This window comes from Eretmochelys imbricata, chromosome 5, assembly GCF_965152235.1.
Source record: "Eretmochelys imbricata isolate rEreImb1 chromosome 5, rEreImb1.hap1, whole genome shotgun sequence".
Taxonomy (NCBI): Eukaryota; Metazoa; Chordata; order Testudines; family Cheloniidae; genus Eretmochelys; species Eretmochelys imbricata.
Window position 1 is genome coordinate 23,057,847 of NC_135576.1, and position 23,097 is coordinate 23,080,943.

General features: G+C 42.7%; 1 protein-coding gene across 1 annotated transcript in view; it reads right to left on the bottom strand.

The window, feature by feature from the left end:
* The window catches only part of GOLPH3 (golgi phosphoprotein 3), a 41,342-nt gene extending 24,242 nt beyond the window's left edge, over positions 1-17,100 (bottom strand). The window contains exon 1 of the mRNA XM_077816719.1: positions 16,654-17,100. Within this exon, the coding sequence (XP_077672845.1) occupies positions 16,654-16,866 (213 nt within the window). The 5' untranslated portion in view covers positions 16,867-17,100. The remainder of the gene's footprint in view (positions 1-16,653) is intronic.
* Between the last annotated feature and the right edge of the window lie 5,997 nt (positions 17,101-23,097).

The window sequence follows — 23,097 nt, forward strand, 5'->3', positions numbered from 1 at the left end:
ATTTTCAGGTCAAACAAATTTTTGCTAACCAAAGTTACAGGAAGCTAAAAATAAGGTTAATACTGGAATCTGGTTGTGATCTTAACTATGGAAAGATCATTCTCTCAATGTATTTTTTTAAGTCACATTTTAATATGACACCAGAATATATACGAATTCCTCCTACAGTTCTGCAGTGAGCGGATAACTAAAATATTACTCTTCAATTGTGCAGATTTATATTCACTTCCACAATGGCACACAGACAGATTAGTAAATGCGCCAGTTTCTGCTTCACTTAACTCAGAGAAAAATTGTGCTAGATGAAGCCAAAGTTGGCAGGAAAAGAACTTTTTTAAATTTTCAAGCCTTTCAAGTCCTTATCTGGACTAGACTAAAAGCATTAAAACCAACCATTTGAAGCACTGTAAACTTGTAATCCCTGTACATCTTCAACCCACACAAACACAGTAGCTATGCCAGGCATTTTGAAAGCATTCTTTGTACCAAGTGGCTGTAAACCTGAGAAAGTGTTTCATTCAGGTCCAGTTGGACCAGTGCAATCTACAGTCATTTCTCCCCATTGTGGGCAGGAAGCCACAACTGTTGTAGCTCTATCAGATCTGATAGTTCTAATTCCATATAGCAATTCAAGATATTGGTACAAGTACTCTCACCTGAGGAGATTCATTTCCTACTGTCACTATGCCTTGCTAGTCCATAAACTTGGCTGGCAATAATAAAGTCTCAAATTAAAAAAATTAAAAAAAAATAGAAGTACAGTAGGACCCTTTTTATCTGAGCCTCCATTACCTGGCTCTCTCTATTAACAATCCCAGGGCTGATGGCCCGAACCCTGCTGCCCCGGGGCTGAAGCCCTTTGCCCATTCTCTGGATTATCCAGATTTTTGATTATCCGATGGTGCCCTGGTCCAAATTAGATCAGATAACTGGGGTTCCACTGTATGTGATAACAGTGCATCTTCAGCTCTGCTGGGTACTACAATGTAATCTATAAATACAACATTCCTGTAACACTCATCTGACCCAGTTTTAATACACAGCTGAGTTGTGCCCATACAACACAACCACAGGTCAATTAAGTTTGGGCATACCTACCAACTGAACTGATTAATCATGTCTGAAATTAGGGAAAATTAGACAACCATCCTGTAGGGAACAGTGTGTCAAGCAAGAGGATATGTGAATGTAGAATTATGTACAAAAATAACAGTATTCAAAAATAAAAAAATAAAATTTTAGCGCCGACAAGTCCACTCAGTCCTACTTCTTGCTCAGCCAATCACTCAGACAAACAAATTTGTTTACATTTGCAGGAGACAGTGCTGCCCGCTTCTTGTTTACAATGTCACCTGAAAGTGAGAACAGGCGTTTTCATGGCACTTTTGTAGCCGGCATTGTAAGGTATTTACGTGCCAGATGTGCTAAACATTGGTATGCCCCTTCATGCTTCGGCCACCTTTCCAGAGGACATGTTTGATGCAAAGGAAAAAAAATCAAGCTTTTCCTAACAACATGTTCAGAAATAGCTCTGCCTAGGAAGATGAGTAAAAGCAGAATCTATCAGATACTTCTTGGAATCCAGAAAGCATTTCTGAGAAAACCATAGGGCAAAAAACCCTACTTTTTAGAATGTGAAATAGTATTTCTTTTTGGTTTCTCATTTTTTATAATCCTGATTTTTCTAAGTCACCCTAACAAATGAATCTCCAAAAATTTGATACTTAAAATGATAGTGTTTACCTTGAGTCTAAACAATAAGGTTATGTAAGAGGGGAAAAAAGCCCCAAAGCTGTTCCCATCTCTTCACTGTCCCTCCTCATTCCAACCTTTCAGGGAAGTTTTGCCTATCTTCCTTCCCCCCCCCCTTTTCTTTTTTGAAGGGGGGAGGGAGGTGAGGGAGAAGGCTTTATAGAAAAGATGAGCAATACATTTTGAACTCAACACAGTTAGGCTTGGGCTGAGTCGGGTGTCCTCTGGCAAGAAGTTTCATAGTTGAGGTCTTGTTAGAGCAGGGGTTCTCAAACTGTGGGTCAGGACCCCTCAGGGGGTCGCAAGGTTCTTACATGAGGGGTCGGGAGCTGTCAGCCTCCACCCTAAACCCCGCTTTGCCTCCAGCATTTATAATGGTGTTAAATATATAAAAAAACATTTTTAATTGATGGGGGATGGGGTGTTGCACTCAGAGGCTTGCTATGTGAAAGGGATCACTAGTAAAAAGTTTGAGAATCACTGTGCTAGAAAGACTATTCTGCCCCAGCTTTGAGAGTCTTGTCTTGAGTATCTTAAATTGTATTGGCACTGTGCAGTGCAATTGTCTCAGTGGGTCACAGAAATTGTCTCAGAGGTAATTAAGTACCAACCCATTAACAGACCTGTAGATTGGGACCAGGAAATCAAAATTGTATTGGAAATTAATGGAGAGTCTTGAAATCCTTGGATCGCATGCGCAATCCTTCATGTCACCCTTTGTTGCTTAGGAGACTTGCCACTCAGCTGCATCAGCTGCAGCTTCTATGTGTGGTTATGCTCATCCCCAGGTAGTCAGTTGCAACAGTCTAACCTGCTGGTGACAAAAACTAGCATTAAAACGTGTTAGGTCCTCATCTAACAGGAAACAGCATGTTCTTCTGGTCATCTGAAGGTGGAAAATATACATTATTTGCTTAAATAGCTGTCTGTAGCAAAAGAAGTCCAGTCTTGCCCTAAGGCTTCAAACCATTTTGATGTTCATGGTCTGCCTTCTATCAGTGTATTGATGAAGGATTATTAAACTGTGTTCCCATTTCATCCATCATTTCTGGTTTTTCCTCACTCATTTTTCCACCCATTGGACACAGACTCATAGAACTGGAAGGGTCCTCGAGGTTATCTAGTCCAGTCCCCTGCACTCTAGGCAGGACTAAGTATTATCTAGACCATCCCTGATAGGTGTTTGTCCAACCTGCTCTTAAAAATCCCCAATGATGGCGATTCCACAACCTCCCCAGGCAATTTATTCCAGTGCTTAACCACTCTGACAGTTAGGAAGTTTTTCCTAATGTCCAACATAAACCGCCCTTGATGCAATTTAAGCCTACTGCTTCTTGTCCTATCCTCAGAGGTTTTCTCTGTTTTCTCCCTCCTCCTTGTAACAACCTTTTATGTACTTGAAATCTGTTATGTCCCCTCTCAGTCTTCTCTTCTCCAAACTAAACAAACCCAATTTTTTCAATCTTCCCTCATAGGTCATGTTTTCTAGACCTTTAATCATTTTTGTTGCTCTTCTCTGGACTTTCTCCAATTTGTCCACATCTTTCCTAAAATGTAGCACCCAGAACTGGACACAATACTCCAGCTGAAGCCTAATCAGCGCGGAGTAGAGCGGAAGAATTACTTCTCGTGTCTTGCTTACAATACTCCTGCTAATACATCCCAGAATGATGTTTGCTTTTTTTGCAACAGTGTTACACTGCTGACTCATATTTAGCTTGTGATCCACTATGACCCCCAGATCCCTTTCTGCAGTACTCCTTCCTAGGCAGTCATTTCCCATTTTGTATGTGTGCAACTGATCGTTCCTTCCTGGAGGAGTACTTTGCATTTGTCCTTATTGGATTTCATCCTATTTACTTCAGACCATTTCTCCAGTTTGTCCAGATCATTTTGAATTTTAATCCTATCCTCCAAAGCACTTGCAGCTTGGTATCTCCTGCAAACTTTATAACTGTACTCTCTATGCCATTATCTAAAACACAGATGAAGATATTGAACAGAACCAGAACTTGAACCAATCCCTATGGGATCCCACTCGTTATGCCCTTCCAGTATGACTGTGAACCACTGATAACTACTCTCTGGGAACGATTTTCCAATCAGTTATTCACCCACCTTATACTAGCTCCATCTAGGTTGTATTTCCTAGTTTTTTTATGAGAAGGTCATGCAAGACAGTATCAAAAGTCTTACTGAAGTCAAGATATACCACATCTACCGTTTCCCCCTCATCCACAAGGCTTGTTACCCTGTCAAAGAAAGTTATCAAGTTGGTTTGACATGATTTGTTCTTGACAAATCCATCCTGACAGTTACTTATCATCTCATTATCTTCTAGGTGTTTAAAAATTGATTACTTAATTATTTGCTCCATTATCTTTCCAGGTATAGAAGTTAAACTGGCAGGTCTGTAATTCCCCGGGTTGTCCTTATTTCCCTTTTTATAGATAGGCACTCTATTTGCTCTTTTCCAGTCTTCTGGAATGCCTCCTGTCTTCCATGACTTTTCAAAGGTAATTGCTAATGGCTCAGATATCTCCATAGTCAGCTCCTTGAGTATTCCAGGATGCATTTCATCAGGCCCTTGTGATTTGAAGACATTAAGTAATTTTTGACTTGTTTTTTCCCTATTTTAGACTCTGATCCTACTTCATTTTCACTGGCATTCACTATGTTAGATGTCCAATCGGCACCAAGCTTCTCTGTGAAAACAGTAACAAAGAAGCACCTCTGCCATTTCCACTTTAAGACCAGAAGGGATCATCATGATCGTCTAGTCAGACTTCCTGCACATAGCAGGCCAGAGAACCTCACCCACCCACTCCTGTAATAGACACATAATCTCTGGCTGAGTTACTGAAGTCCTCAAATCATGATTTAAAGACTTCAAATTACAGAGAATCCACCATTTACACTAGTTTAAACCTGCAAGTGACCCTTGCCCCAGAGCTGAAGAGGAAGACAAAAAAACCTCAGGGTCTCTTCCAATATAACCAGGGGCAGGGATTCCTTCCTGGCCCAAAATATGATGATCTGTTAGACCTTGAGCATGTGGGCAAAACCAGCCAGCCAGACACCTGGGAAAGAATTCTCAGAGCCCTCCCCATCTAGTGTCCCATCACCAGTCGTTGGAGATATTTGCTGCCAGCAGTCACAGATCAGTTACATGCCATTGTAGGCAGTCTGATCATACCATCCTCTCCATAAACTTATCAAGCTCAGTCTTGAACCAGTTATATTTTCTGTCCCTACTATTCCCCTTGGAAGGCTATTCTAGAACTTTACTCCTGTAATGGTTAGAAACCTTTGTCTAAATTCAAGCCTAAACTTGTTGATGGCCAGTTTATATCCATTTGTTTTTGTGTCCACATTGGTGCTTAACTTAATTAACTCCTCTCCCTCCCTGATATTTATCCCTCTGCTGTATGTATAGAGAGAAATATTTCCCCTCAGCTTTCTTTTGGTTAAGCTAAACAAGCCAAGCTCTTTGAGTCTCCTCTCATAAGGTAGGTTTTCCATTACTCTGATTATGCTAGTACCCCTCCCTGCACCTGTTCCAGTTTGAATTTATCTTTCCTAAACATGGGAGGCCAGAATTGCACACAGTATTCCAGATGAAGTTTCACAAGTACCATTATACAAGGCAATAACACTTCCCTATCTCAGAAGGGATATGTCAGAAGATGAAATTTATTCTTATAGATTAAGACCAGAAGGCACAACTGTGATAATCTTATCAGACCTTCTGCACAACACAGGCCAAAGAAATTCAACCAGGAATTCTACAGGCAACTTTTCTTGCCTAGAAATTTATCCAGAAACATCCCACCTTCTTAAGTAATGTTTCCCCCTCTTTCCTAGATAGGCAGATGAGAACTTTTGTCCCTACTAGGGGTAAGAGAACATCCTCCTCCAATCTTTCCCGGAACAATAGCTTTAGTGCTGGAAGGTACTACTTTCTTATTAATGCAAATATTCAGCTGTGCTATAAAGTGAACTAATTTTCATTTGTAACAGATCCTTCAATTATAGGCGACAGGTCTGCAGAAACAACAATTCTGCAGCGTCTCAGAAATAATCCTCAGGGTCAGACTGCAGGACATGAATGGCTCAAAAACAAAACTTGCCCATGTCAGAATAAGTTTTTGTCTGTCCCCCAAATACCTCACTATCTTAACTGTGGGATGTTCACAGCAGAAAAATCCATTACTCGGAAGAAGGGAGGATTAAAACAGTAATTGTTTACAATAAGCAGTGTCACAACGACAACTTACTGAGGCAACTGCTTCTAATAAGCTCTCTTTGTGATTCAATGGAAATTTATTTCCAACATGTCGCAAGCCAATATTTCGGTTAAGAAAAACATTAGGAAACAGACTTCTCAGAAGTCTACTAGAGATTACCTTCTTCTTTGAGGAAACAAACAACCTCCTTCTCTGTCCAATCCAGGACAGATCTTAATAAGGATGATACAGACAGATTCACCAGATTGTCACAAATGTATAACTTACATATAAAGAGACCCCAACATAAAACAGAATTTGTATCAGTTTCAGACTGCAGACACAATTTTGGATACTGGGTTCTTTATTTTCTCTGTTATCATGTTACCTCCACATTAAACTGGAATTCCAAAGGCTGGTGGCAAAGGGCTAATCTTAGAAGGTCACGGACTTAACTGCTCTCCCAATGAAATGGAATCACTCTAAAATAGGCGGACTCCCACCTAGATGAACTGGTTTATCCAGAGAGAGGTTGCCTAGCAATAAAGTCACTGGTAAGGGTCTAGGATTATCTGATGAGGCTGATCCAGTAACCACCTGACTGAGGGACTAAGCTGTTATTAAAGGACTTGGAGAGAGGAGGATGGAGAGCACCACATAGGAAGTTTTGGGCAAGAGGTGGGAAGAAGATGGCCAAGGTCAGAGAAGGTGAGCTGGACGGAGAACACTCCATGTTTCAGAAGACAAGCCATGCATTGCAGGTGGAGGACCCTCGACAGACCCAAAGGATCCTGACCCCAGCCCTAAGAATGCTTAGGAGTGGTCAGGAAACTGACACAGGGAAATGTATGTCGGGTTTATTATTTTTGTATAGATCTGTGTATTTCTCATGCAATTAAGCGCAATGGTTTTAGACTCTTGTGCAAAGTGTCTCTGCATTTTATGTATTACACTTACCACATATCCCTTGAAATAAACTGTGGAACCAGATCACCCGATGGCTGGAGTTCTAGGAGAAAATGTGTTTAGGCTACAGGGGGAATTTAAGGAGTCAACACCAATTCTAGGGTCTAAACAGTTGCACCGCATACACAGGTGCGACTCAAAGGAGATCCCAAGACAGGCTCTGTTCAGACTCTGGAAGCTTCAAACACATGGGATTCAGCAATCTGATGAGTTACCAGCAGGGAATGCTCAAATGGAACCATAATAGCATTGTTGGAGCAAAAGGACATTTAAAGTTGCATTGTAACTACACCTTACAATAGACTATCTTCATATTCATGGGTCCTCTAGGTAAAAACTTGCCTACCAATTGAATGACTGTCTTGGACTCAGGAAGTGGCTGCTACCATACATATCCCTTGTGCTTTGGCAGCAGTCCTGGACCTCACATTCAACACATCTTCAAATGCTAGATGGAGGAAGATGCACTGCGCAGACTTAAGGGGAAAGCATTCAATTTTGGGTGGTTGTCTCTCATTGTCAGCTCCCACTTGTTCAATCTGAACCCCCGGGGTAACGATCACCTTCTTTCACAAGAGGTGAGGAAGGGTAAAAGTGAGTCTCCTCTTCCCCAATCCCACTGGGAAAATTCCACTTCTTCTAATTGAAATAGATCAAAACGATTTGTTTGGCCTTTTCTTGCTTTTGAATGTCTTTGATTTGTGTTTCTTATTACAAAAAAGTCAGTTTTTTCTTTGACCTTTTTCTGGCTTGTGAAGGTTCAAGTCGAAGTCAAAACCAGAGCTCAGGGTTATCGTCCCTTCAAGTCCCAGATTCTCTAGTGAGTTGTGGAGAGAAGGAGTAAAATGACACATAATGTGTGAGTCTAAGTTCTATTTCTCTGAGAATATTTGAGGACTACAGAATTGGATCCTTCAAGCATCCATCTGCCTGGGAATCAGGCTTGAAGCCACCAGACAGGAATAGGAGGAGCACGTAGCGATGTAAATATCGGTTACAAAAAGTTAAAATTATATTGGTTAACTGATGTCGCTCCAGCGGTGGGGTGCCATGGGGCGGCAGGCGCTGGGGTCCCACCAGCCCGGTGTGGCCGCGCCAGCTCGGTTGGCTCAGGGCAGCCAGCATAACTGGGGTTGGGGTACTCGCTGGCCCAGCAGGGGCCGGGGTACTCGCTGGCCCAGCACAGCCGGGCAGGGTTGCTCCAGCCAGCCTGGCGCACCCTGCAGCAGAGGTTACCAGTTAAGGTCCGGTTAATGATTAGCCATTTTTCTTTTACATTCCTAGGAGCAGGGTTTCCCCATGGGAAAGGATGGAACAGTCTCCCAAGTTGGAGGGGGCGGGCACAGGTGGAGAAGGAAAGGTGTGTGGATGACAGTTTACTGGTTTCTCCAGAGAGACAATGCTTCACTGGAACCCACTCAGACATCTCAGTGCTGTCACCATGCACACACTAGCTGGGAGCTGAGGTGATAAGATCTTCCCCGGAGTCTGGACTCTTTTGCAGCTGCAGATCCTTTGTGACAGGCTGAGCAACCATTTCTGAATCTTCTCCTTCCTTGCCACTTTGGTCCAGGTGGAAGACAAAAGACAGGAAAATGCTTCAGTAAAACCTTGAGCCCAAAGCTCAAGAAGAGTAGATTTGCTGGTTCCCTTAAAAAATTAAATTAGCTCTGTCACCAGAGGTCTGTAGCCTACAGTTTGTGCTGCTTTAAAGACAGAGAAATCTGGGAGAGGCTTAAAGGGGGCAGCCTCATAACCCTGCCAAGTCAAAGAGATCCAGTCTGCCTTCAGATGCCTTTGACAAGAATAGAAATCTCCACAGTTAAGATGGTGGGATATTGGCGGTGGGGCGGGGGGGACGGGGGACGACGACAGGGTTCAACTGAGTCCACTGAACTCATGTTGAATTACACAGTAAAACCATTCTTACCCACCCCAGCACTAAGTATGTAACATAGAAAAGTGAACACTGGCTGGTATATAAAGGCCACCTCAGTTCACAGCTAAGTTGTCTACACAGCTAACTATCTTAGCTCCTGAATTGCATCTAAGGAGGTTGTGACACTGATTGAAAAGCAAATGTATAGTTCGCAGCCGATGACAAAGGTACTAAAAGAAATACCCGAGAGAGAGAAGAATCATGCAAAAAGCCTACCAGCCTGATTTGCAAAAGTGGTGAGTACCCACAAATGCCACTGAAGTCCATGGAAGCAGCAGATGTTTAACACCTGGGGGGGGGGGGGGGGGGAGAGAAACAGATTGCCAGATACTCATTTTATAAGCTTAATGGGCCAGCTTAAGTAATGAAAAAGATTCTAGATGCTACATACGTGAATGAACATAAGTTTGTAGGGAAAAACTGTTATGAAATTATCCAAGAAATTTTACATATTAATAAATTTAAATAATTTATTAATCCATATGCACAAGAGGCATAGGAGGAGGAAAAATGAATTAAGGTTGAAAAAGTATACCCAATACCTATTTCCCCAAGGACTAGGCCTATTAATATGGGTGAAAGATACCTACATCCAGGATCATGCTTTCTGCAATTGCAAGGAACAGAACAGCTGCACATATAGTACACAATAAAGGGTGTACATGTAACACTGCGAGTTTTTGTTTTCGAATACTTAACTGTGCTACCTTAAAAAAAAGTTAAGATTTTTGTATGGAATTGTAAAAAAATGAACTTGTGAGGTTAGTCATTAAATGCCTAGTTAAAAGACATAATGTTAAATGATTAACTGTCAAGAGTCAAAATGAATGTAGAATTTTAGTACCAGACTGTGATCAAGTTTCTCTATGTAGACCTCTGTCCAATACAGATGAGTTACTAGAGAGCAGATGCATCTCAGCTAGTCTGTGTGTGTCAGCACAGTGAAAACCACATACAGCCTGAAGCCCTACACAGCTAAAATTTGGGTAAGAAAGTTAATATAATAAAAAAGCTATGTTCTACTCTCTGTAGGACAATTTTCAATTTTGAAGTTTTCAAAAGCTTGCTCTCCTCTACAGAAGTTTTCCCAGCCAGCATCTGTAATGATCTGTGAGATATTTCAGTACCTGGTAAAATGACGTAACATTACTTTTCTTCCATAAGTTAACAGTCCAGTCTCCAGCTCATAAAAAGTCAAGAAAACTAAAAATATCTACTGCTGCCCAAGCTACAAAAATTCCTGATTAAACTTCTCTGTGTGTGCGCGTGCCAAGAAAAGTTCACAGTTATAGCCTACAGCAAAATTATTATATTGGTCTAAATTGCAACAGCTAATAGCAAGTACCTCAACATATTGTACAATTTATATAAGTTTTATTTCAGCACACTGGGAATCAGTTAAAATATTTGATCTGTATTTAGCGTATCAATTATCTACACTATGGAAATAAAACAGAGGACCCACTGAGGCTTGTTTCATGATTCATCATGCTTCTCCAAATAGATTAGTTGTGGCACATCTGTAGAGAGTGTGAGAGCAGCTGTCTATATTGCTATGATTGAAAAGGTTTCCATTTCTTATTAAGAGGACTCAAAAAAACCAAGGAGTGGTTACGGAAAGCAGCTAACTCCCAACCTTGTACTTTTCAAGGGGACTGACCCCAGAGCTAGCGACTGTATGAAAGATGAACAAGAGCTGTTAAGAGCAAACTGGTCTGTACTTCTCTTTTAAATTACACTTAAAAAAAAAAAACCAAAAACCTATCCTCCCAATATTTATTGCTCCATCTTCCTTATACACTTCAGTAAGTTCAAAGAGTAACCCTCTTTCACTGCTCCTTTTGTGAGTACCATTTTATAACAGAATACAGTAAAACAACAAGCCATTTGTCATCCTCCTACTTCAAAAAAATAAGTACCCTTGTGTCGCAGAAGTTTGTACTAGAATTAGAATGTAATAGAATGCCAAAACTCTCTAAGTGAATTCCAATAGATCCTGTATTTAAAGATTAGGCCCAAAAATTGAAAGAAAAGCCAGAGAACAAGAATTAATAGGGCATGAGTAGGACATTGGACATTGTGCAATATTCCTAAGGTTGGTAGAGTTATTTTGGTCCACCACCTTTTATCAGTTTGTACATTCATGCTCAACACATAGCTACTTTTAAAACAAGAATTCTATTAAAAAATTATCATTGCTTTCGATCACAGCAAAGAAAACTTTGGAGTTACAAAATTAGACACAAATCATTCGTTAAGCACTTACCAAGCAAAAAACTGTAAAAATGTTAAATGGTAAAAATGGACTATAAAACTGAAGCACTCTGAAATATGTTTCTCCTTTAGTCAACAGTTTTAAAAGGTTTGGATGAACTGGACTTCCTTTTTAGTGCTTAACTTCTGAAGGGTTTCCAGCGGAATTGCAGAATTTCCTGAAGATGTGATGATCCCTGAAGAATCCTAGTTATGCACTGTGTTCCAATATGTTAGCTATTCCCCCAAGGACACCACATCTGCCAGTTAACATTAGTGTCCATTGTCCCAGTAGCATGTCACACTGCTATTAATTGAAATATCTGATTGAGCTTTGGAACATTTCAGCCTCCAAGATTGTTCAAGCTACCCAACAACTTTAAAAATATGATCCTGAACATTCTGTGTATGCTACAGACCCACAAACACGCAAAAAATGATCATAAACATACATAACTCCTTCGGCCATCATTTTGCCAATTCTTTTGTCTTCTATACAAAAGGCATATCACCTGTGTCTCCAAAATCCATAGTATTTTTTGTAACAAAAAATGGGAATAGTTGGATTTTTATCTAAAACGTCACACTGGTGTCACTCAAAGACTATATACCTCTATAGAAAATTGCTTGCACGCAGGAGGTTAACAGAAATTTAAACCTTTGTAAGTCAGTATTTTGCCTATAGGCTCAAGATGTATTTACATCAGTATCCTCAGTATCTATATTATTTATAATACAGTATGCACCAGAATGTTTAACGTGAAACATGTACATGTGCATATATACTTTTTTTTTTTTACACTAAAAATTGTTTCTTTTGTATGTTACCTGACTATTAAAATATAGAAATGGTTATGTGCACGTGGAAAAAACAAAATAAAGAAGAATAATCAACAGGAAAAAAATAATATGAACTCAAAATGTACAAACAATATCATAGGTAAGAATCAAAGGCCAACAGACTTTGTGTTCTGAACATGTGTATACTGCACACAGAAAATGCAAGAAAGTATTTTTTTTTCTTTTTTGGGGAGTAAATTTCTCCATACCAAGGATGTCCCAGGCTTTGCTGAATCAAAAATAGAGTTATTACACTCAGCAGGCATACTTTAAGAATTTTGCTACGATTTAATTAAAATAGTGCACCTCTTTTGATAGGATCCACATAAAAAACTATGATACATTGAACATATTTAGCTGTATAACATTCGAAAAGCTACATTGCCGTTTGAACCTTTTTCAAAAAGTTTTTTAAAAGAAAGTCTCACCACAAACTTAAATTACAAATTGCATACATTTCAACAGGGCTCCTTCTGTATACAGTTTAGGTGATGTTAAATTATATTAAATTATATTGACAGAATATTAACACATCTGTCTAGACTCTTTCCACCACTCCACTCCCTCAAGTCTTCCAAGAAAAAAAAGGTAGAGCTATTATTTAGCTAAGATATGAATATTAAATTCCCAATTAATCTTTCCTGCCAGGTACCTAGAGCTTTTAGGAGAACATGTGATCTTAGTTCAATAAAACTATACTAAAGTTTTCTATAACTAGAACTCAACACTGAATCATTTTGTTTGCAGGTGATTACATTCCACCGTAGTAAGTGGATAAGACTTTGTCAGCTTGAAATTTAGTCAATTTTAAAAAAAGAAAAGGAGTACTTGTGGCACCTTAGAGACTAACCAATTTATTTGAGCATAAGCTTTCGTGAGCTACAGCTCACTTCATCAGATGCATATAGAATACAGACTAACACGGCTGTTACCCCTCCAACGCATTATTAAGGATCTACAACCTATCCTAAAGGATGACCCAACACTCTCACAAATCTTGGGAGACAGGCCAGTCCTTGCCTATAGACAGCCCCCCAACCTGAAGCAAATACTCACCAACAACCACATACCACACAACAGAACCACTAACCCAGGAACTTATCCTTGCAACAAAGCCCGTTGCCAACTGTGCCCACATATCTATTCAGGGGACACCATCACAGGGCCTAATAACATCAGCCACACTATCAGAGGCTCGTTCACCTGCACATCCACCAATGTGATATATGCCATCATGTGCCAGCAATGCCCCTCTGCCATTTACACTGGTCAAACTGGACAGTCTCTACGTAAAAGAATAAATGGACACAAATCAGACGTCAAGAATTATAACATTCATAAACCAGTCGGTTTATTCATAAACTTCAATCTCTCTGGTCACGCAATCACAGACATGAAGGTCGCTATCTTAAAACAAAAAAACTTCAAATCCAGACTCCAGCGAGAAACTGCTGAATTGGAATTCATTTGCAAATTGGATACTATTAATTTAGGCTTAAATAGAGACTGGGAGTGGCTAAGTCATTATGCAAGGTAGCCTATTTCCCCTTGTTTTTTCCTACTCCCCCCCGCCCCCCGACGTTCTGGTTAAACTTGGATTTAAACTTGGAGAGTGGTCAGTTTGGATGAGCTATTGCCAGCAGGAGAGTGAGTTTGTGTGTATGGGGGTGGAGGGGTGAGAAAACCTGGATTTGTGCTGGAAATGGCCCACCTTGATTATCATGCACATTTGTAGGGAGAGTGGTCACTTTGGATGAGCTATTACCAGCAGGATAGTGAGTTTGTGTGTGTGTTTTCTGGAGGGGGGTGAGGGGGTGAGAGAACCTGGATTTGTGCAGGAAATGGCCCACCTTGATTATCATGCACATTGTGTAGAGAGTTGTCACTTTGGATGGGCTATTACCAGCAGGAGAGTGAGTTGGGGGGGGGGGGGGGGGGAATAGAGGGTGAGAAAACCTGGATTTGTGCTGGAAATGGCCCAACTTGATGATCACTTTAGATAAGCTATTACCAGCAGGACAGTGGGGTGGGAGGAGGTATTGTTTTATGATCTCTGTGTGTATATAAAGTCTGCTGCAGTTTCCACGGTATGCATCCGATGAAGTGAGCTGTAGCTCACGAAAGCTCATACTCAAATAAATTGGTTAGTCTCTAAGGTGCCACAAGTACTCCTTTTCAATTTTAAAAGTGAGTTTAAAGTACTTTTGAATACTACGCCTGCTCCTAAGTCTCCCTGGCACTTTTTGTGGTTTCACAGTCACACTTTACTCATTTTAAATATGTTTTTCTCTATACTCTTGCTCTGAGAAAGACCCACACAAACAGGCGAAACCAAGCATGCAGTAAGAAACAGTTAAACTGACTATAAAGTGCTGTCAAATGCACAAAGTAGACTAGTTGGAAAAAAGTGAGAAAACTATTTTTGTTTACTAATGTTAAGTATTACTTGTAGCAATGGAAGGTAAAATATTTTCAAAGATAAGTGACTTTAAGTTGACAGATTTTAAGTTGGAAACAGAAAGCTCTACAGAAGAGCTAAGTAGACAGACACAAAGCGTATAATCCCATGATAAATTTATCACAAACCTCAAGAACTGCATATTGCTGTAGCCCTTGTCCACATGTCCTCTACCTAACCCCAGTGGATGACCTCATGTCTCTATATATTTTCTCTCAACTCTGTGCTCTCTGGGACAGGTATATTTCTTTTGTCTGTAAAGTACAATGAATATCTGCATTGCTAGAGAAACATTAAATACAAGTATACTCAACAGAAGATTCTTTTCCGTAGAAAGGACCCTTCGATTCTCTCGGGGGATGTGCAGTTATGAAAGAGACACAATAAATGATCTAACTATAACAATTTGATACATAACCTGTACAAAGAGAATTTTGAGGTCCAAAGCCCTGATCCTGCAAAGACTTTAAGCACTTGCTTAACCTTACTTCAGTGGGACTACTCTTGTGTGTAAAGTTAAGAACATATCTAAATATACATAAGACCAGGGCATAAGGCCCTGATACAGCCATCAGATTCACATGGATGGATCCATGTGTCAATGTGGAGGCCTCATGACTTTATTGGGACTCCACACAAATGCAAAGGCCCACTCAAGCAGATCCAATTACAAGAACATGTCCTAAGACAACAAGTATTACACAAGAACATGTCCTAAGACAACAAGTATTACACTTCTCAACCTAGCCATTCTTAGTCAGCTAATTAATTTTAGGTTTCATGCAATAAAAGTCATCCAAAACATAATGCTAGCAGTCCCATCTCACATCAGACCTTACTAATGAACACACACAGTTTGAAGGTACCTTCTTTCCCCCACTGCCTGCATTTGCTAGTTGGCTTGAAAAGTTTACAGGTGACATCAAAACTGAATGAAAGACCAGCATTAGTCTATAACATGTACCAAACTAATCAGTCCCCTTTTGTAGGATTGCTACTTCAGAATTTATTTTCTTTATCCCTATTAAACCCTTTCTCCCCTCCTCCCCCCTAAAAAAAAGATGTTCGTAGAACTAAACCAGACCCTTCTATAATCATGTCACAACTAAAAATAAAATAAATTTCAAATACTAAATTCAAGGAAAAAAATTGTTTACCACCACGATTAATAAATTTTACCCACTTCTCGTGTCTGAAGCCCATTTTTGTCAGAAACAAACGTATCTCCCAGCATTTTAAAGAGGTACAAATAAAATCTTGACATACACTAAACTAGAACTACTTATTGCAAAGAATTCTTTTTAAAAACAAAATATTTTACACATACTGACATCTACACCTCCAATTTGGCAAATCCAATTAATTTAGCAACCCCCAAGGCCTAGTATTATTGTGTGCAACCAAACACATGGAACTGACCAGTCTCCCAGAGCCCCAAATGAGCTGTGGGAGGCTGGGTAAAATATAACAGCTCTGACCTGGTACCCCAATTCCATACCCCAATAGTCTCTTGAGTACCTTACCCGCATCTTCAAGGTCCCTGCCTTTATCCGCAAACCCAGAGTCACCATCCTGCCTAAAAAGCCCCTACATGCACCCAAACCTCCTCTTCCCCAGAATCATTACTCCTCTCAAATTCACTGCACCAAAGCAATCCTCCAAAGGCACCCCAATCCAACACCACCACCAAAACCACCACCAGGCCCTGGGCTACTGCCCCAGATCCCAGCCCTCCCTCCACGCACAAGGCCCCAGGCTTCCCCCACATCCCAGATCCCAGCCCAGTCCTCGTCTCCAACCCCAATTCCCCCGCCCCCACGTCCAGTCCCTTTCCCCCGCCCCAGCTACCAGGTCCTTGCCCCCACCATCCCAGCCCCCCTCTTGTCAGGTCCTTGCCCCTCCCAAGATCCCAGCCAGGTCCTCCCCCCCCATCTCAGCCCCCTCATCCGTCAGGTCCTTGGCCCACCCCATATCTCAGCCCCGCAAAGTCCTTGCCCCCCCCGGCCGGGTCCTTGCCCCCCCCCAAGATCCCAGCCCCCCCTCCCGCCGGGTCCTTGGCTTCCCCCTGGATCCCAGCCCCCCCACCATGTCCCTGCCTCCCCACTTCAGCACCCACATCCTTGGCCCACCCCATATCTCAGCCCCCCCAAGTCCCTGCCCCCCATCCCCGATGTCCCTGGCCACGTCCCGCACCAGACCCCCCCCCCGGTCCCCCGCACCTCTCGGTCCTTGAGGCCCAGCAGCAGCACCTCCTCCATCAGGGTGAGCCGGGTTTCCTTGGAGTCGCCCTTCTCGTCGTCGCCCTGCTCGTCCCGGCGGCCCTCCTCCTCCGGGCCGCCCCCGGCCACCCGCTCCTTGTCGGCGGCAGCGCTGCGGGAGGCCTCGGTGCGGCGCTGCACCAGGCCCGAGTTGCGCTGGGTCAGGGAAGTCATGGCTCCGGCCGGCGGCGCGGGGGGCGGGAGAAAGCCCGAGCGCGCGGGGCGGGGGTGGGGGGGCCGCGCCGGGGACAGGGGCTGTCGCTAGCCGCGCCGGGGCTGCGGCCGGCCGGGGGGACTCATGGGGGAGGGCTCGGCCGCGCGGGGCAGAGGAGCCGGCTCCCCCGACAGCAGGAGCAGCCGAGGAGGCAGCGGACGGGACGCGGCTTCTCCTCCAATATGGCGGCGCTGGCTGATGTCAGCGGAGGATGTGGCAGTCCGGGCAGGGGGAGGGCACCGGAAAGAGCCGCGGCCGGGGGGAGGGACCCTGCCAGGCGGCTCGGGGATCCCGCCCAGGCAGAGGGGGCGGGGATCCCCCACAGGGAGCCGTTGCGGGGCGGGGATCCCCCAAAGGGAGGAGAGGAGAGGGGGGCAGTTACGGCTTGGGGGGTCCTCTAGGAGAGAAAGGGGGGGCCCGTGGTTGCAGAGGGAAAAGGGGGCCCCTCAGGGTGCAAGGATCCCCCTCACAGAGGAAGAAGGGGGTGCTGGGGGTTGAGGATTCCTGTCTGGGAAATTATTGGGCAAAGGGGAGAGTTTTAATTTGCTGAACACATTAAGCTTGGGGGTTTGGTTTCACTAAACCAGAACTGGAAGTGGTTTGGATCTGGGATTCCTTTTATCTAGATGAATAAATTCCACATGCTGGTGAGGAGAACAGGCTTCAATTTTGAAGCAGCTCTGATTATTATTGTTAATGTGAGTGAAAGCTGGCAGGTGTTGGGCTAGTGTAGAGGGAAGATAGGAACAGTTCCTGCTGGGAAGTAAAAAGAAAAGGAGTACTTGTGGCACCTTAGAGACTAACCAATTTATTTGAGCATGAGCTTTCGTGAGCTACAGCTCACTTCATCAGATGCATACCGTGGAAACTGCAGCAGACTTTATATATACACAGAGAATATGAAACAATACCTCCTCCCACCCCACTGTCCTGCTCATGCTCAAATAAATTGGTTAGTCTCTAAGGTGCCACAAGTCCTCCTTTTCTTTTTGCGAATACAGACTAACACGGCTGTTACTCTGAAACCTGTCATTATGCTGGGAAGTAGTAAATCATGTTGTCTGTGAATCTAAAACCAAACCAATATTCAACCACTGTGTTAAAATAATAAATGTAATGTTATGGTGCAATCCGGCTCTCCCCAGAAAATCCAGACATTCTGAGGATTGCTTGCTAATGTACACTGTACATTCTTCAGGGCAGGGACTGTAATTCATTATTTGTTAGGTGAGGAGCCCAGCATATATCTGGCCTGGTATCTCAGGCTAGGGCACTGTGAAAGGAATTTTCAAAACAAATTGAAGGATTTCTGAAGTATCTCTTTGAAAACCCACTGCAAAATTCTTCAATTCAGGGAGAGAGAATGAGAAATACGCTTAAAATTCATCCTTGATGAGAGTCTTTGTCTTCACAAAAGAGTGAGACTTGGCAGGTCTCGATGCCACAAACAGTAACACTTGTGCTTAAATTTAATCATGAGTAGTACCATTGACTTCAGCAGGACTGTTCATGGGAGTAAGAATACTCATATGCATCATAGTTTCCAGCCTAAGGACCAGATCATTCAAATTATAATTTTCTAAAAACAAGTTTATTTTCCGTTTAATCTCATATGTATCCTGTGCCAAGGGATTATATCCTATATTTACAGGGGAATGAGTTAATCTAATCTCTAACATGAATGGTTTCTATAATTTCTTAAACGCATAAAGAAACATATAGCCAGTCCTCTACGCTAAAGTATTATCGCCAGCATTTTGGTGCAGCTTTCCACACAAAAAAAGGTGGTGGAGGTATATGTACTTCAGAATTTTCCTCTGTATTGTTCTAGCACAGAGGTTGTCAAACAGGGAGAAGGGCTCATCAAACTTTCTAAGGGGCACAGTGAGCTGTCTAATAATTCAGTAATTATAGTAAAAAGGAGGGATAGGGGCAAGTGCCAAGCCAAATCTGAGTGAGTGATGTTGCAACCTAGCGCACAAGGTCACAGTGCCACTCAAATTTGGTCTAGCCACCCCTCCATTATGACAGTGAGGTGGCTGGGCCAAATGTGAGTAAGAGGGATGTGGGAATGCAGCCTCCAAATAAAAAATAATAATGTGAAGATGGGTTATGATTCAAAAAACATTGAGAATCCCCATGCTAGCAGATCCTGATGCTGAAATTCCAGTCCCTTACTTCACAATGGAGGCAGGATTTACCCTTGTGATTGACAAGTCAAGAATTTGAGTATAGTGAGATGGAATGTCAAGTAAAGAGCGTGTGGTCCCTTTAATTGTGACATTCAAAGTTGGAGGTCAAGTGTCTATCTACCTGCTAAGTATACAGTAACTCATGTTTTATAATTGTGACATTCAGTTTATTGAGGCTGGGGCTCATGAAGGTCTAAACTCAAGATAGCAGCATATGCTGGAACTTGGAATTCAGAACATATCACACTGATGGTGACAGAGAAACATAATGTTGGACAAAGCAGTCTAAAGGGTTCAGTCTTGAAGGATACTGGTTGATAGCAAAAAAGAACAGGATTCCTAAGGCTGGAAACAGTCTGCCAGCCATCTCCAGTCTGTGTAACTAGGGGACCAAGCCAGAAAGGTCTCTGACAAAGTCATTACAATTCAGTGATTCTTCATGTGACAAACATCCGATGAAGTGAGCTGTAGTTCACAAAAGTTTATGCTCAAATAAATTTGTTAGTCTCTAAGGTGTCACAAGTACTTCTTTTCTTTTTGCAGATACAAACTAACACGGCTGCTACTCTGAAACCTACCTTCTCTCTCACATCCTGGGACCAACACAGCTACAACACTATCTAAAGTAAAACACCTTGGGACAATAAGTTTGCTCTACATGAGAGAAGACTCTTCCTCCTCTTGTCTGAAGGTTGTGGGGGTTGGGAAGTATTGGAAAATTACCAAGAGGCAGAACAAAAGAAACAGATGACCCCAGCAGGAGTGTATAAAGGGACTCACAGGAGGGAACCGGGGGAAAGAGCCATCTTGCACCAGTTAAGATGGAGGCTATTGCAGGGGCAGGATGGAACACAGATCTCTCAGGGGAAGGGTGAGCTAGTGAGGAATATTATATTTAGGATGAGTTATTGTTTTGTATGATCTGTACTGTCCTGTGCATTACATGGTTAAAAATAAAGAGTATAAAGATGATAGATTGAACAAACTGTGTGTCTGTTGATTGCTTCACAACTACTGCATGTTCCTAAGCAAGTTACATTGTAAACCCAGAAGCTTCACACCTGTTGGGTGAAGTTCTGGGTGAGGGTTGTGTTTATGTATGGGGGAGCCAGAGGGAATCAAAGCTGAGTCCAGAGGGGCTAGGTCAGAGGTGGGCAAACTACAGTCCGCAGGCCACATCCAGCCTGCAGGACCATCCTGCCCGGCCCCTGAACTCCCCCGGCCCCTCCCCTGCTGTCTCCCCTCCCCCGCAGCCACACGATCAGAGCTCTGGGCAGTGGGGCTGCGCACTCCTGCAGGGCAGCATGTCTGGTTCCGGCCAGGCAGCGCAGCTCCAGACATGCTGCTCTGAGCGGCATGGTAAGGGGGTTGGGGGGTTGGATATGGGACAGGGGGTCCTGGGGGGCAGTCAGGGGACAAGGAGCAGGGGGCAGTTGGATGGGGTGGATGTTGGGGGGGACAGGGGATGGGGGGGGTTGGATACAGGGTGGGGTCCCAGGAGGGGGTGGTCAGGGGACAAGGAGCAGGGCAGGGTTGGATGGGAGTTCTGAGGGGGGCAGTCAGTGGGTGGAAGTGGGAGGGGGCAGGGGCCAGGCTGTTTGGGGAGGCACAGCCTTCCCTACCTGGCCCTCCATACAGTTTCTCACCCCGATGTGGCCCTCGGACCAAAAAGTTTGCCCACCCCTGGGCTAGGTGGTTGGACAGCAGGTTCCAACACTCAGAAAAGGGAGGCAGGGTGCCCGATAGAAGGTTTGCCGCCTGAGTGTGTGCCTAAGGATCCCAAGATTGGGGCAATGGCTAGGCTCCATTCAGGTTCCAGAAGCTTAATCCACCCACGTGGATCCAGAGCACACAGACTTAGATTCCCCTCACAGCAGTCCTAGTGGGTGGCCAGAAAGGGAAACTTGTTAATTTCTGTGACACTTCATATGTTTTCTTTTGATTTTTATCTTTTCTGACCTTTAATTCTCATTTCTATTTTATTCTACAATGGGTGAAGAATAAAGAAAAATATGCAGTATTTGGTTTAATACTTTATCGTGAAGTGGTTCAAGTCCTTCACCTTCTGTTGGTTTGTAAATATTGTACAAATGTTTTTTTCTTTTTATTACTACTGATTTATAAATGTATTATTTCATCCATCAGTCTGCATTCCAAAGTGAATGATATATTACATACAGCTAAGAGGAGCAAGAACAATTACCTGAAAAGAAGAAATGTTCCTTGTAGCCTACAATAAGAGAGAGCTTGGGTTTCAGTCCCAGTGATAAGAGATAGTCACTGTATACTCTCCTAAGAACTCCACTGCTGTTTAGCCAGTTCAGGAATGGCTGAATGATGGACCTGTCTGAAAGGTTTAAAGAAGATCAGGATCTTCATCTCAGTAACCATTACTTTGTTGAAGATCCAGTTCTCCATGGAACTAAAGATCCTTAACCACATAAGTGGTTTTATATAGATCCTGGTCTCTGCCAAAGTAGCCATTACTTTGTCAAAGATCTTTTCCAGCACAACATATGCCCGTAGACTAGCTAAATCCATTTGCCCCAGTCTCAGAGGCAGGCAATATCACTGGGGACATATGTCAGAAGCCACTGCTGCATTCCTCTCCTACATTAAAAAAAAAAAAAAAGGCTTCCATATGTTGGACAATGGAATTTAAGCCTTGTTCTCCATCTGCTAACAATGGCACATAAGGAGTCAGCTATGATGAATAACGCTAATACTGGCTGTACGTGTGGTGCGGTGGGGTTTTTTGTTTGTTTTTCTAACACAATGACATACTCCTCCTATCCTTCAGACTCTCATTGTGTACAAATTTTGGGGCCATGGCTCACACATGTTTTAATATCCATGGTTCATGGTGCAGGGGTTGGACCCTATATTATTGTGTTTTTAGGGCCCCGTGTTGCCATTATCCACCCTTCACCAGGAGTTTACACGGAGTGCTGGTATTCCGTATAAAGTTGTGTCAACCCAGTGCACCACTCTGTAGAACGAGAAATTAAGTTGAATAACTTTGAGGTTTTTCAGCTTGTTCTTGTATTGGATACTAGATATCAACAGGGACTGTCCAGTGCCATGTTTCGTGTGGATACTGATGATAGATTTCCCCCCCCTATCTCTGTTCAAACAAGCAACATAAGAAAGTTGAAATTTTAAAAATGGGTCATTGGGGTGAGGGCTTAGCAGTTTTGAAGCCAGTCTGACCATATATATGGATTTTGGAAAGGTTGGAAGATTTAGCTTTACCCAGAAATGCTACTGCAACTTTAAACAGGGGTGGATATACTCTTGCTGCACTATGTATAGGTATGATAATTATAGATAAGATCTGGTTTATCTACAAAATTGCCCCAGTTTAAATTGTATACTGATTCAGTTAAACTGTACAACTTTTTGTGTGGCCAAGCCTTAAATAAGAGAGACTTACAAGCTATATTTCATGGATATTAAAACAAAACAATTTATTATCAGTAGACAACAAAAGGAAAGGGAGATTTTTGTCATTATTAGACTCAAGAGACAGAACAAACTGTGCCAAAGCTGAGGTTAGTGATGAAAAGTAAGTTGAAGGTGGAAAGTATCTTGAGGTCTGATCTGAAGAAGAAGAACGAGCTTGCTTGGTGCTCAGGAAAAGGGAGTCTATTCCAATAGTAAGGATCAGAATGATAAAAGACATGGAGTGGTGAGTAGGAGAAGGAGCAGAGGGAGTATAAGGAGAGAGAAATGGGCAGAGCACGTAGTGGTAGTGAGAGTAGCAGAAGATCAGAGCTAATTATCATCTGACTATAGAGATGGTGCTACAGTAGCGGTTTTTTTTTCTCTTTGAGTTTCTGCTATACCTGTTTTTAGATTAGTTGTTCTATATTTAGTTAATAGGCATGTTTACACTATAATGTACATGCTAATTTAGTATCTATTAAAGCCTTGAATGTCTGGGACCCCGTTACCAAAGAAATCCTATATCCCATCACAGGACTTTCGGTCAGCTGGGAG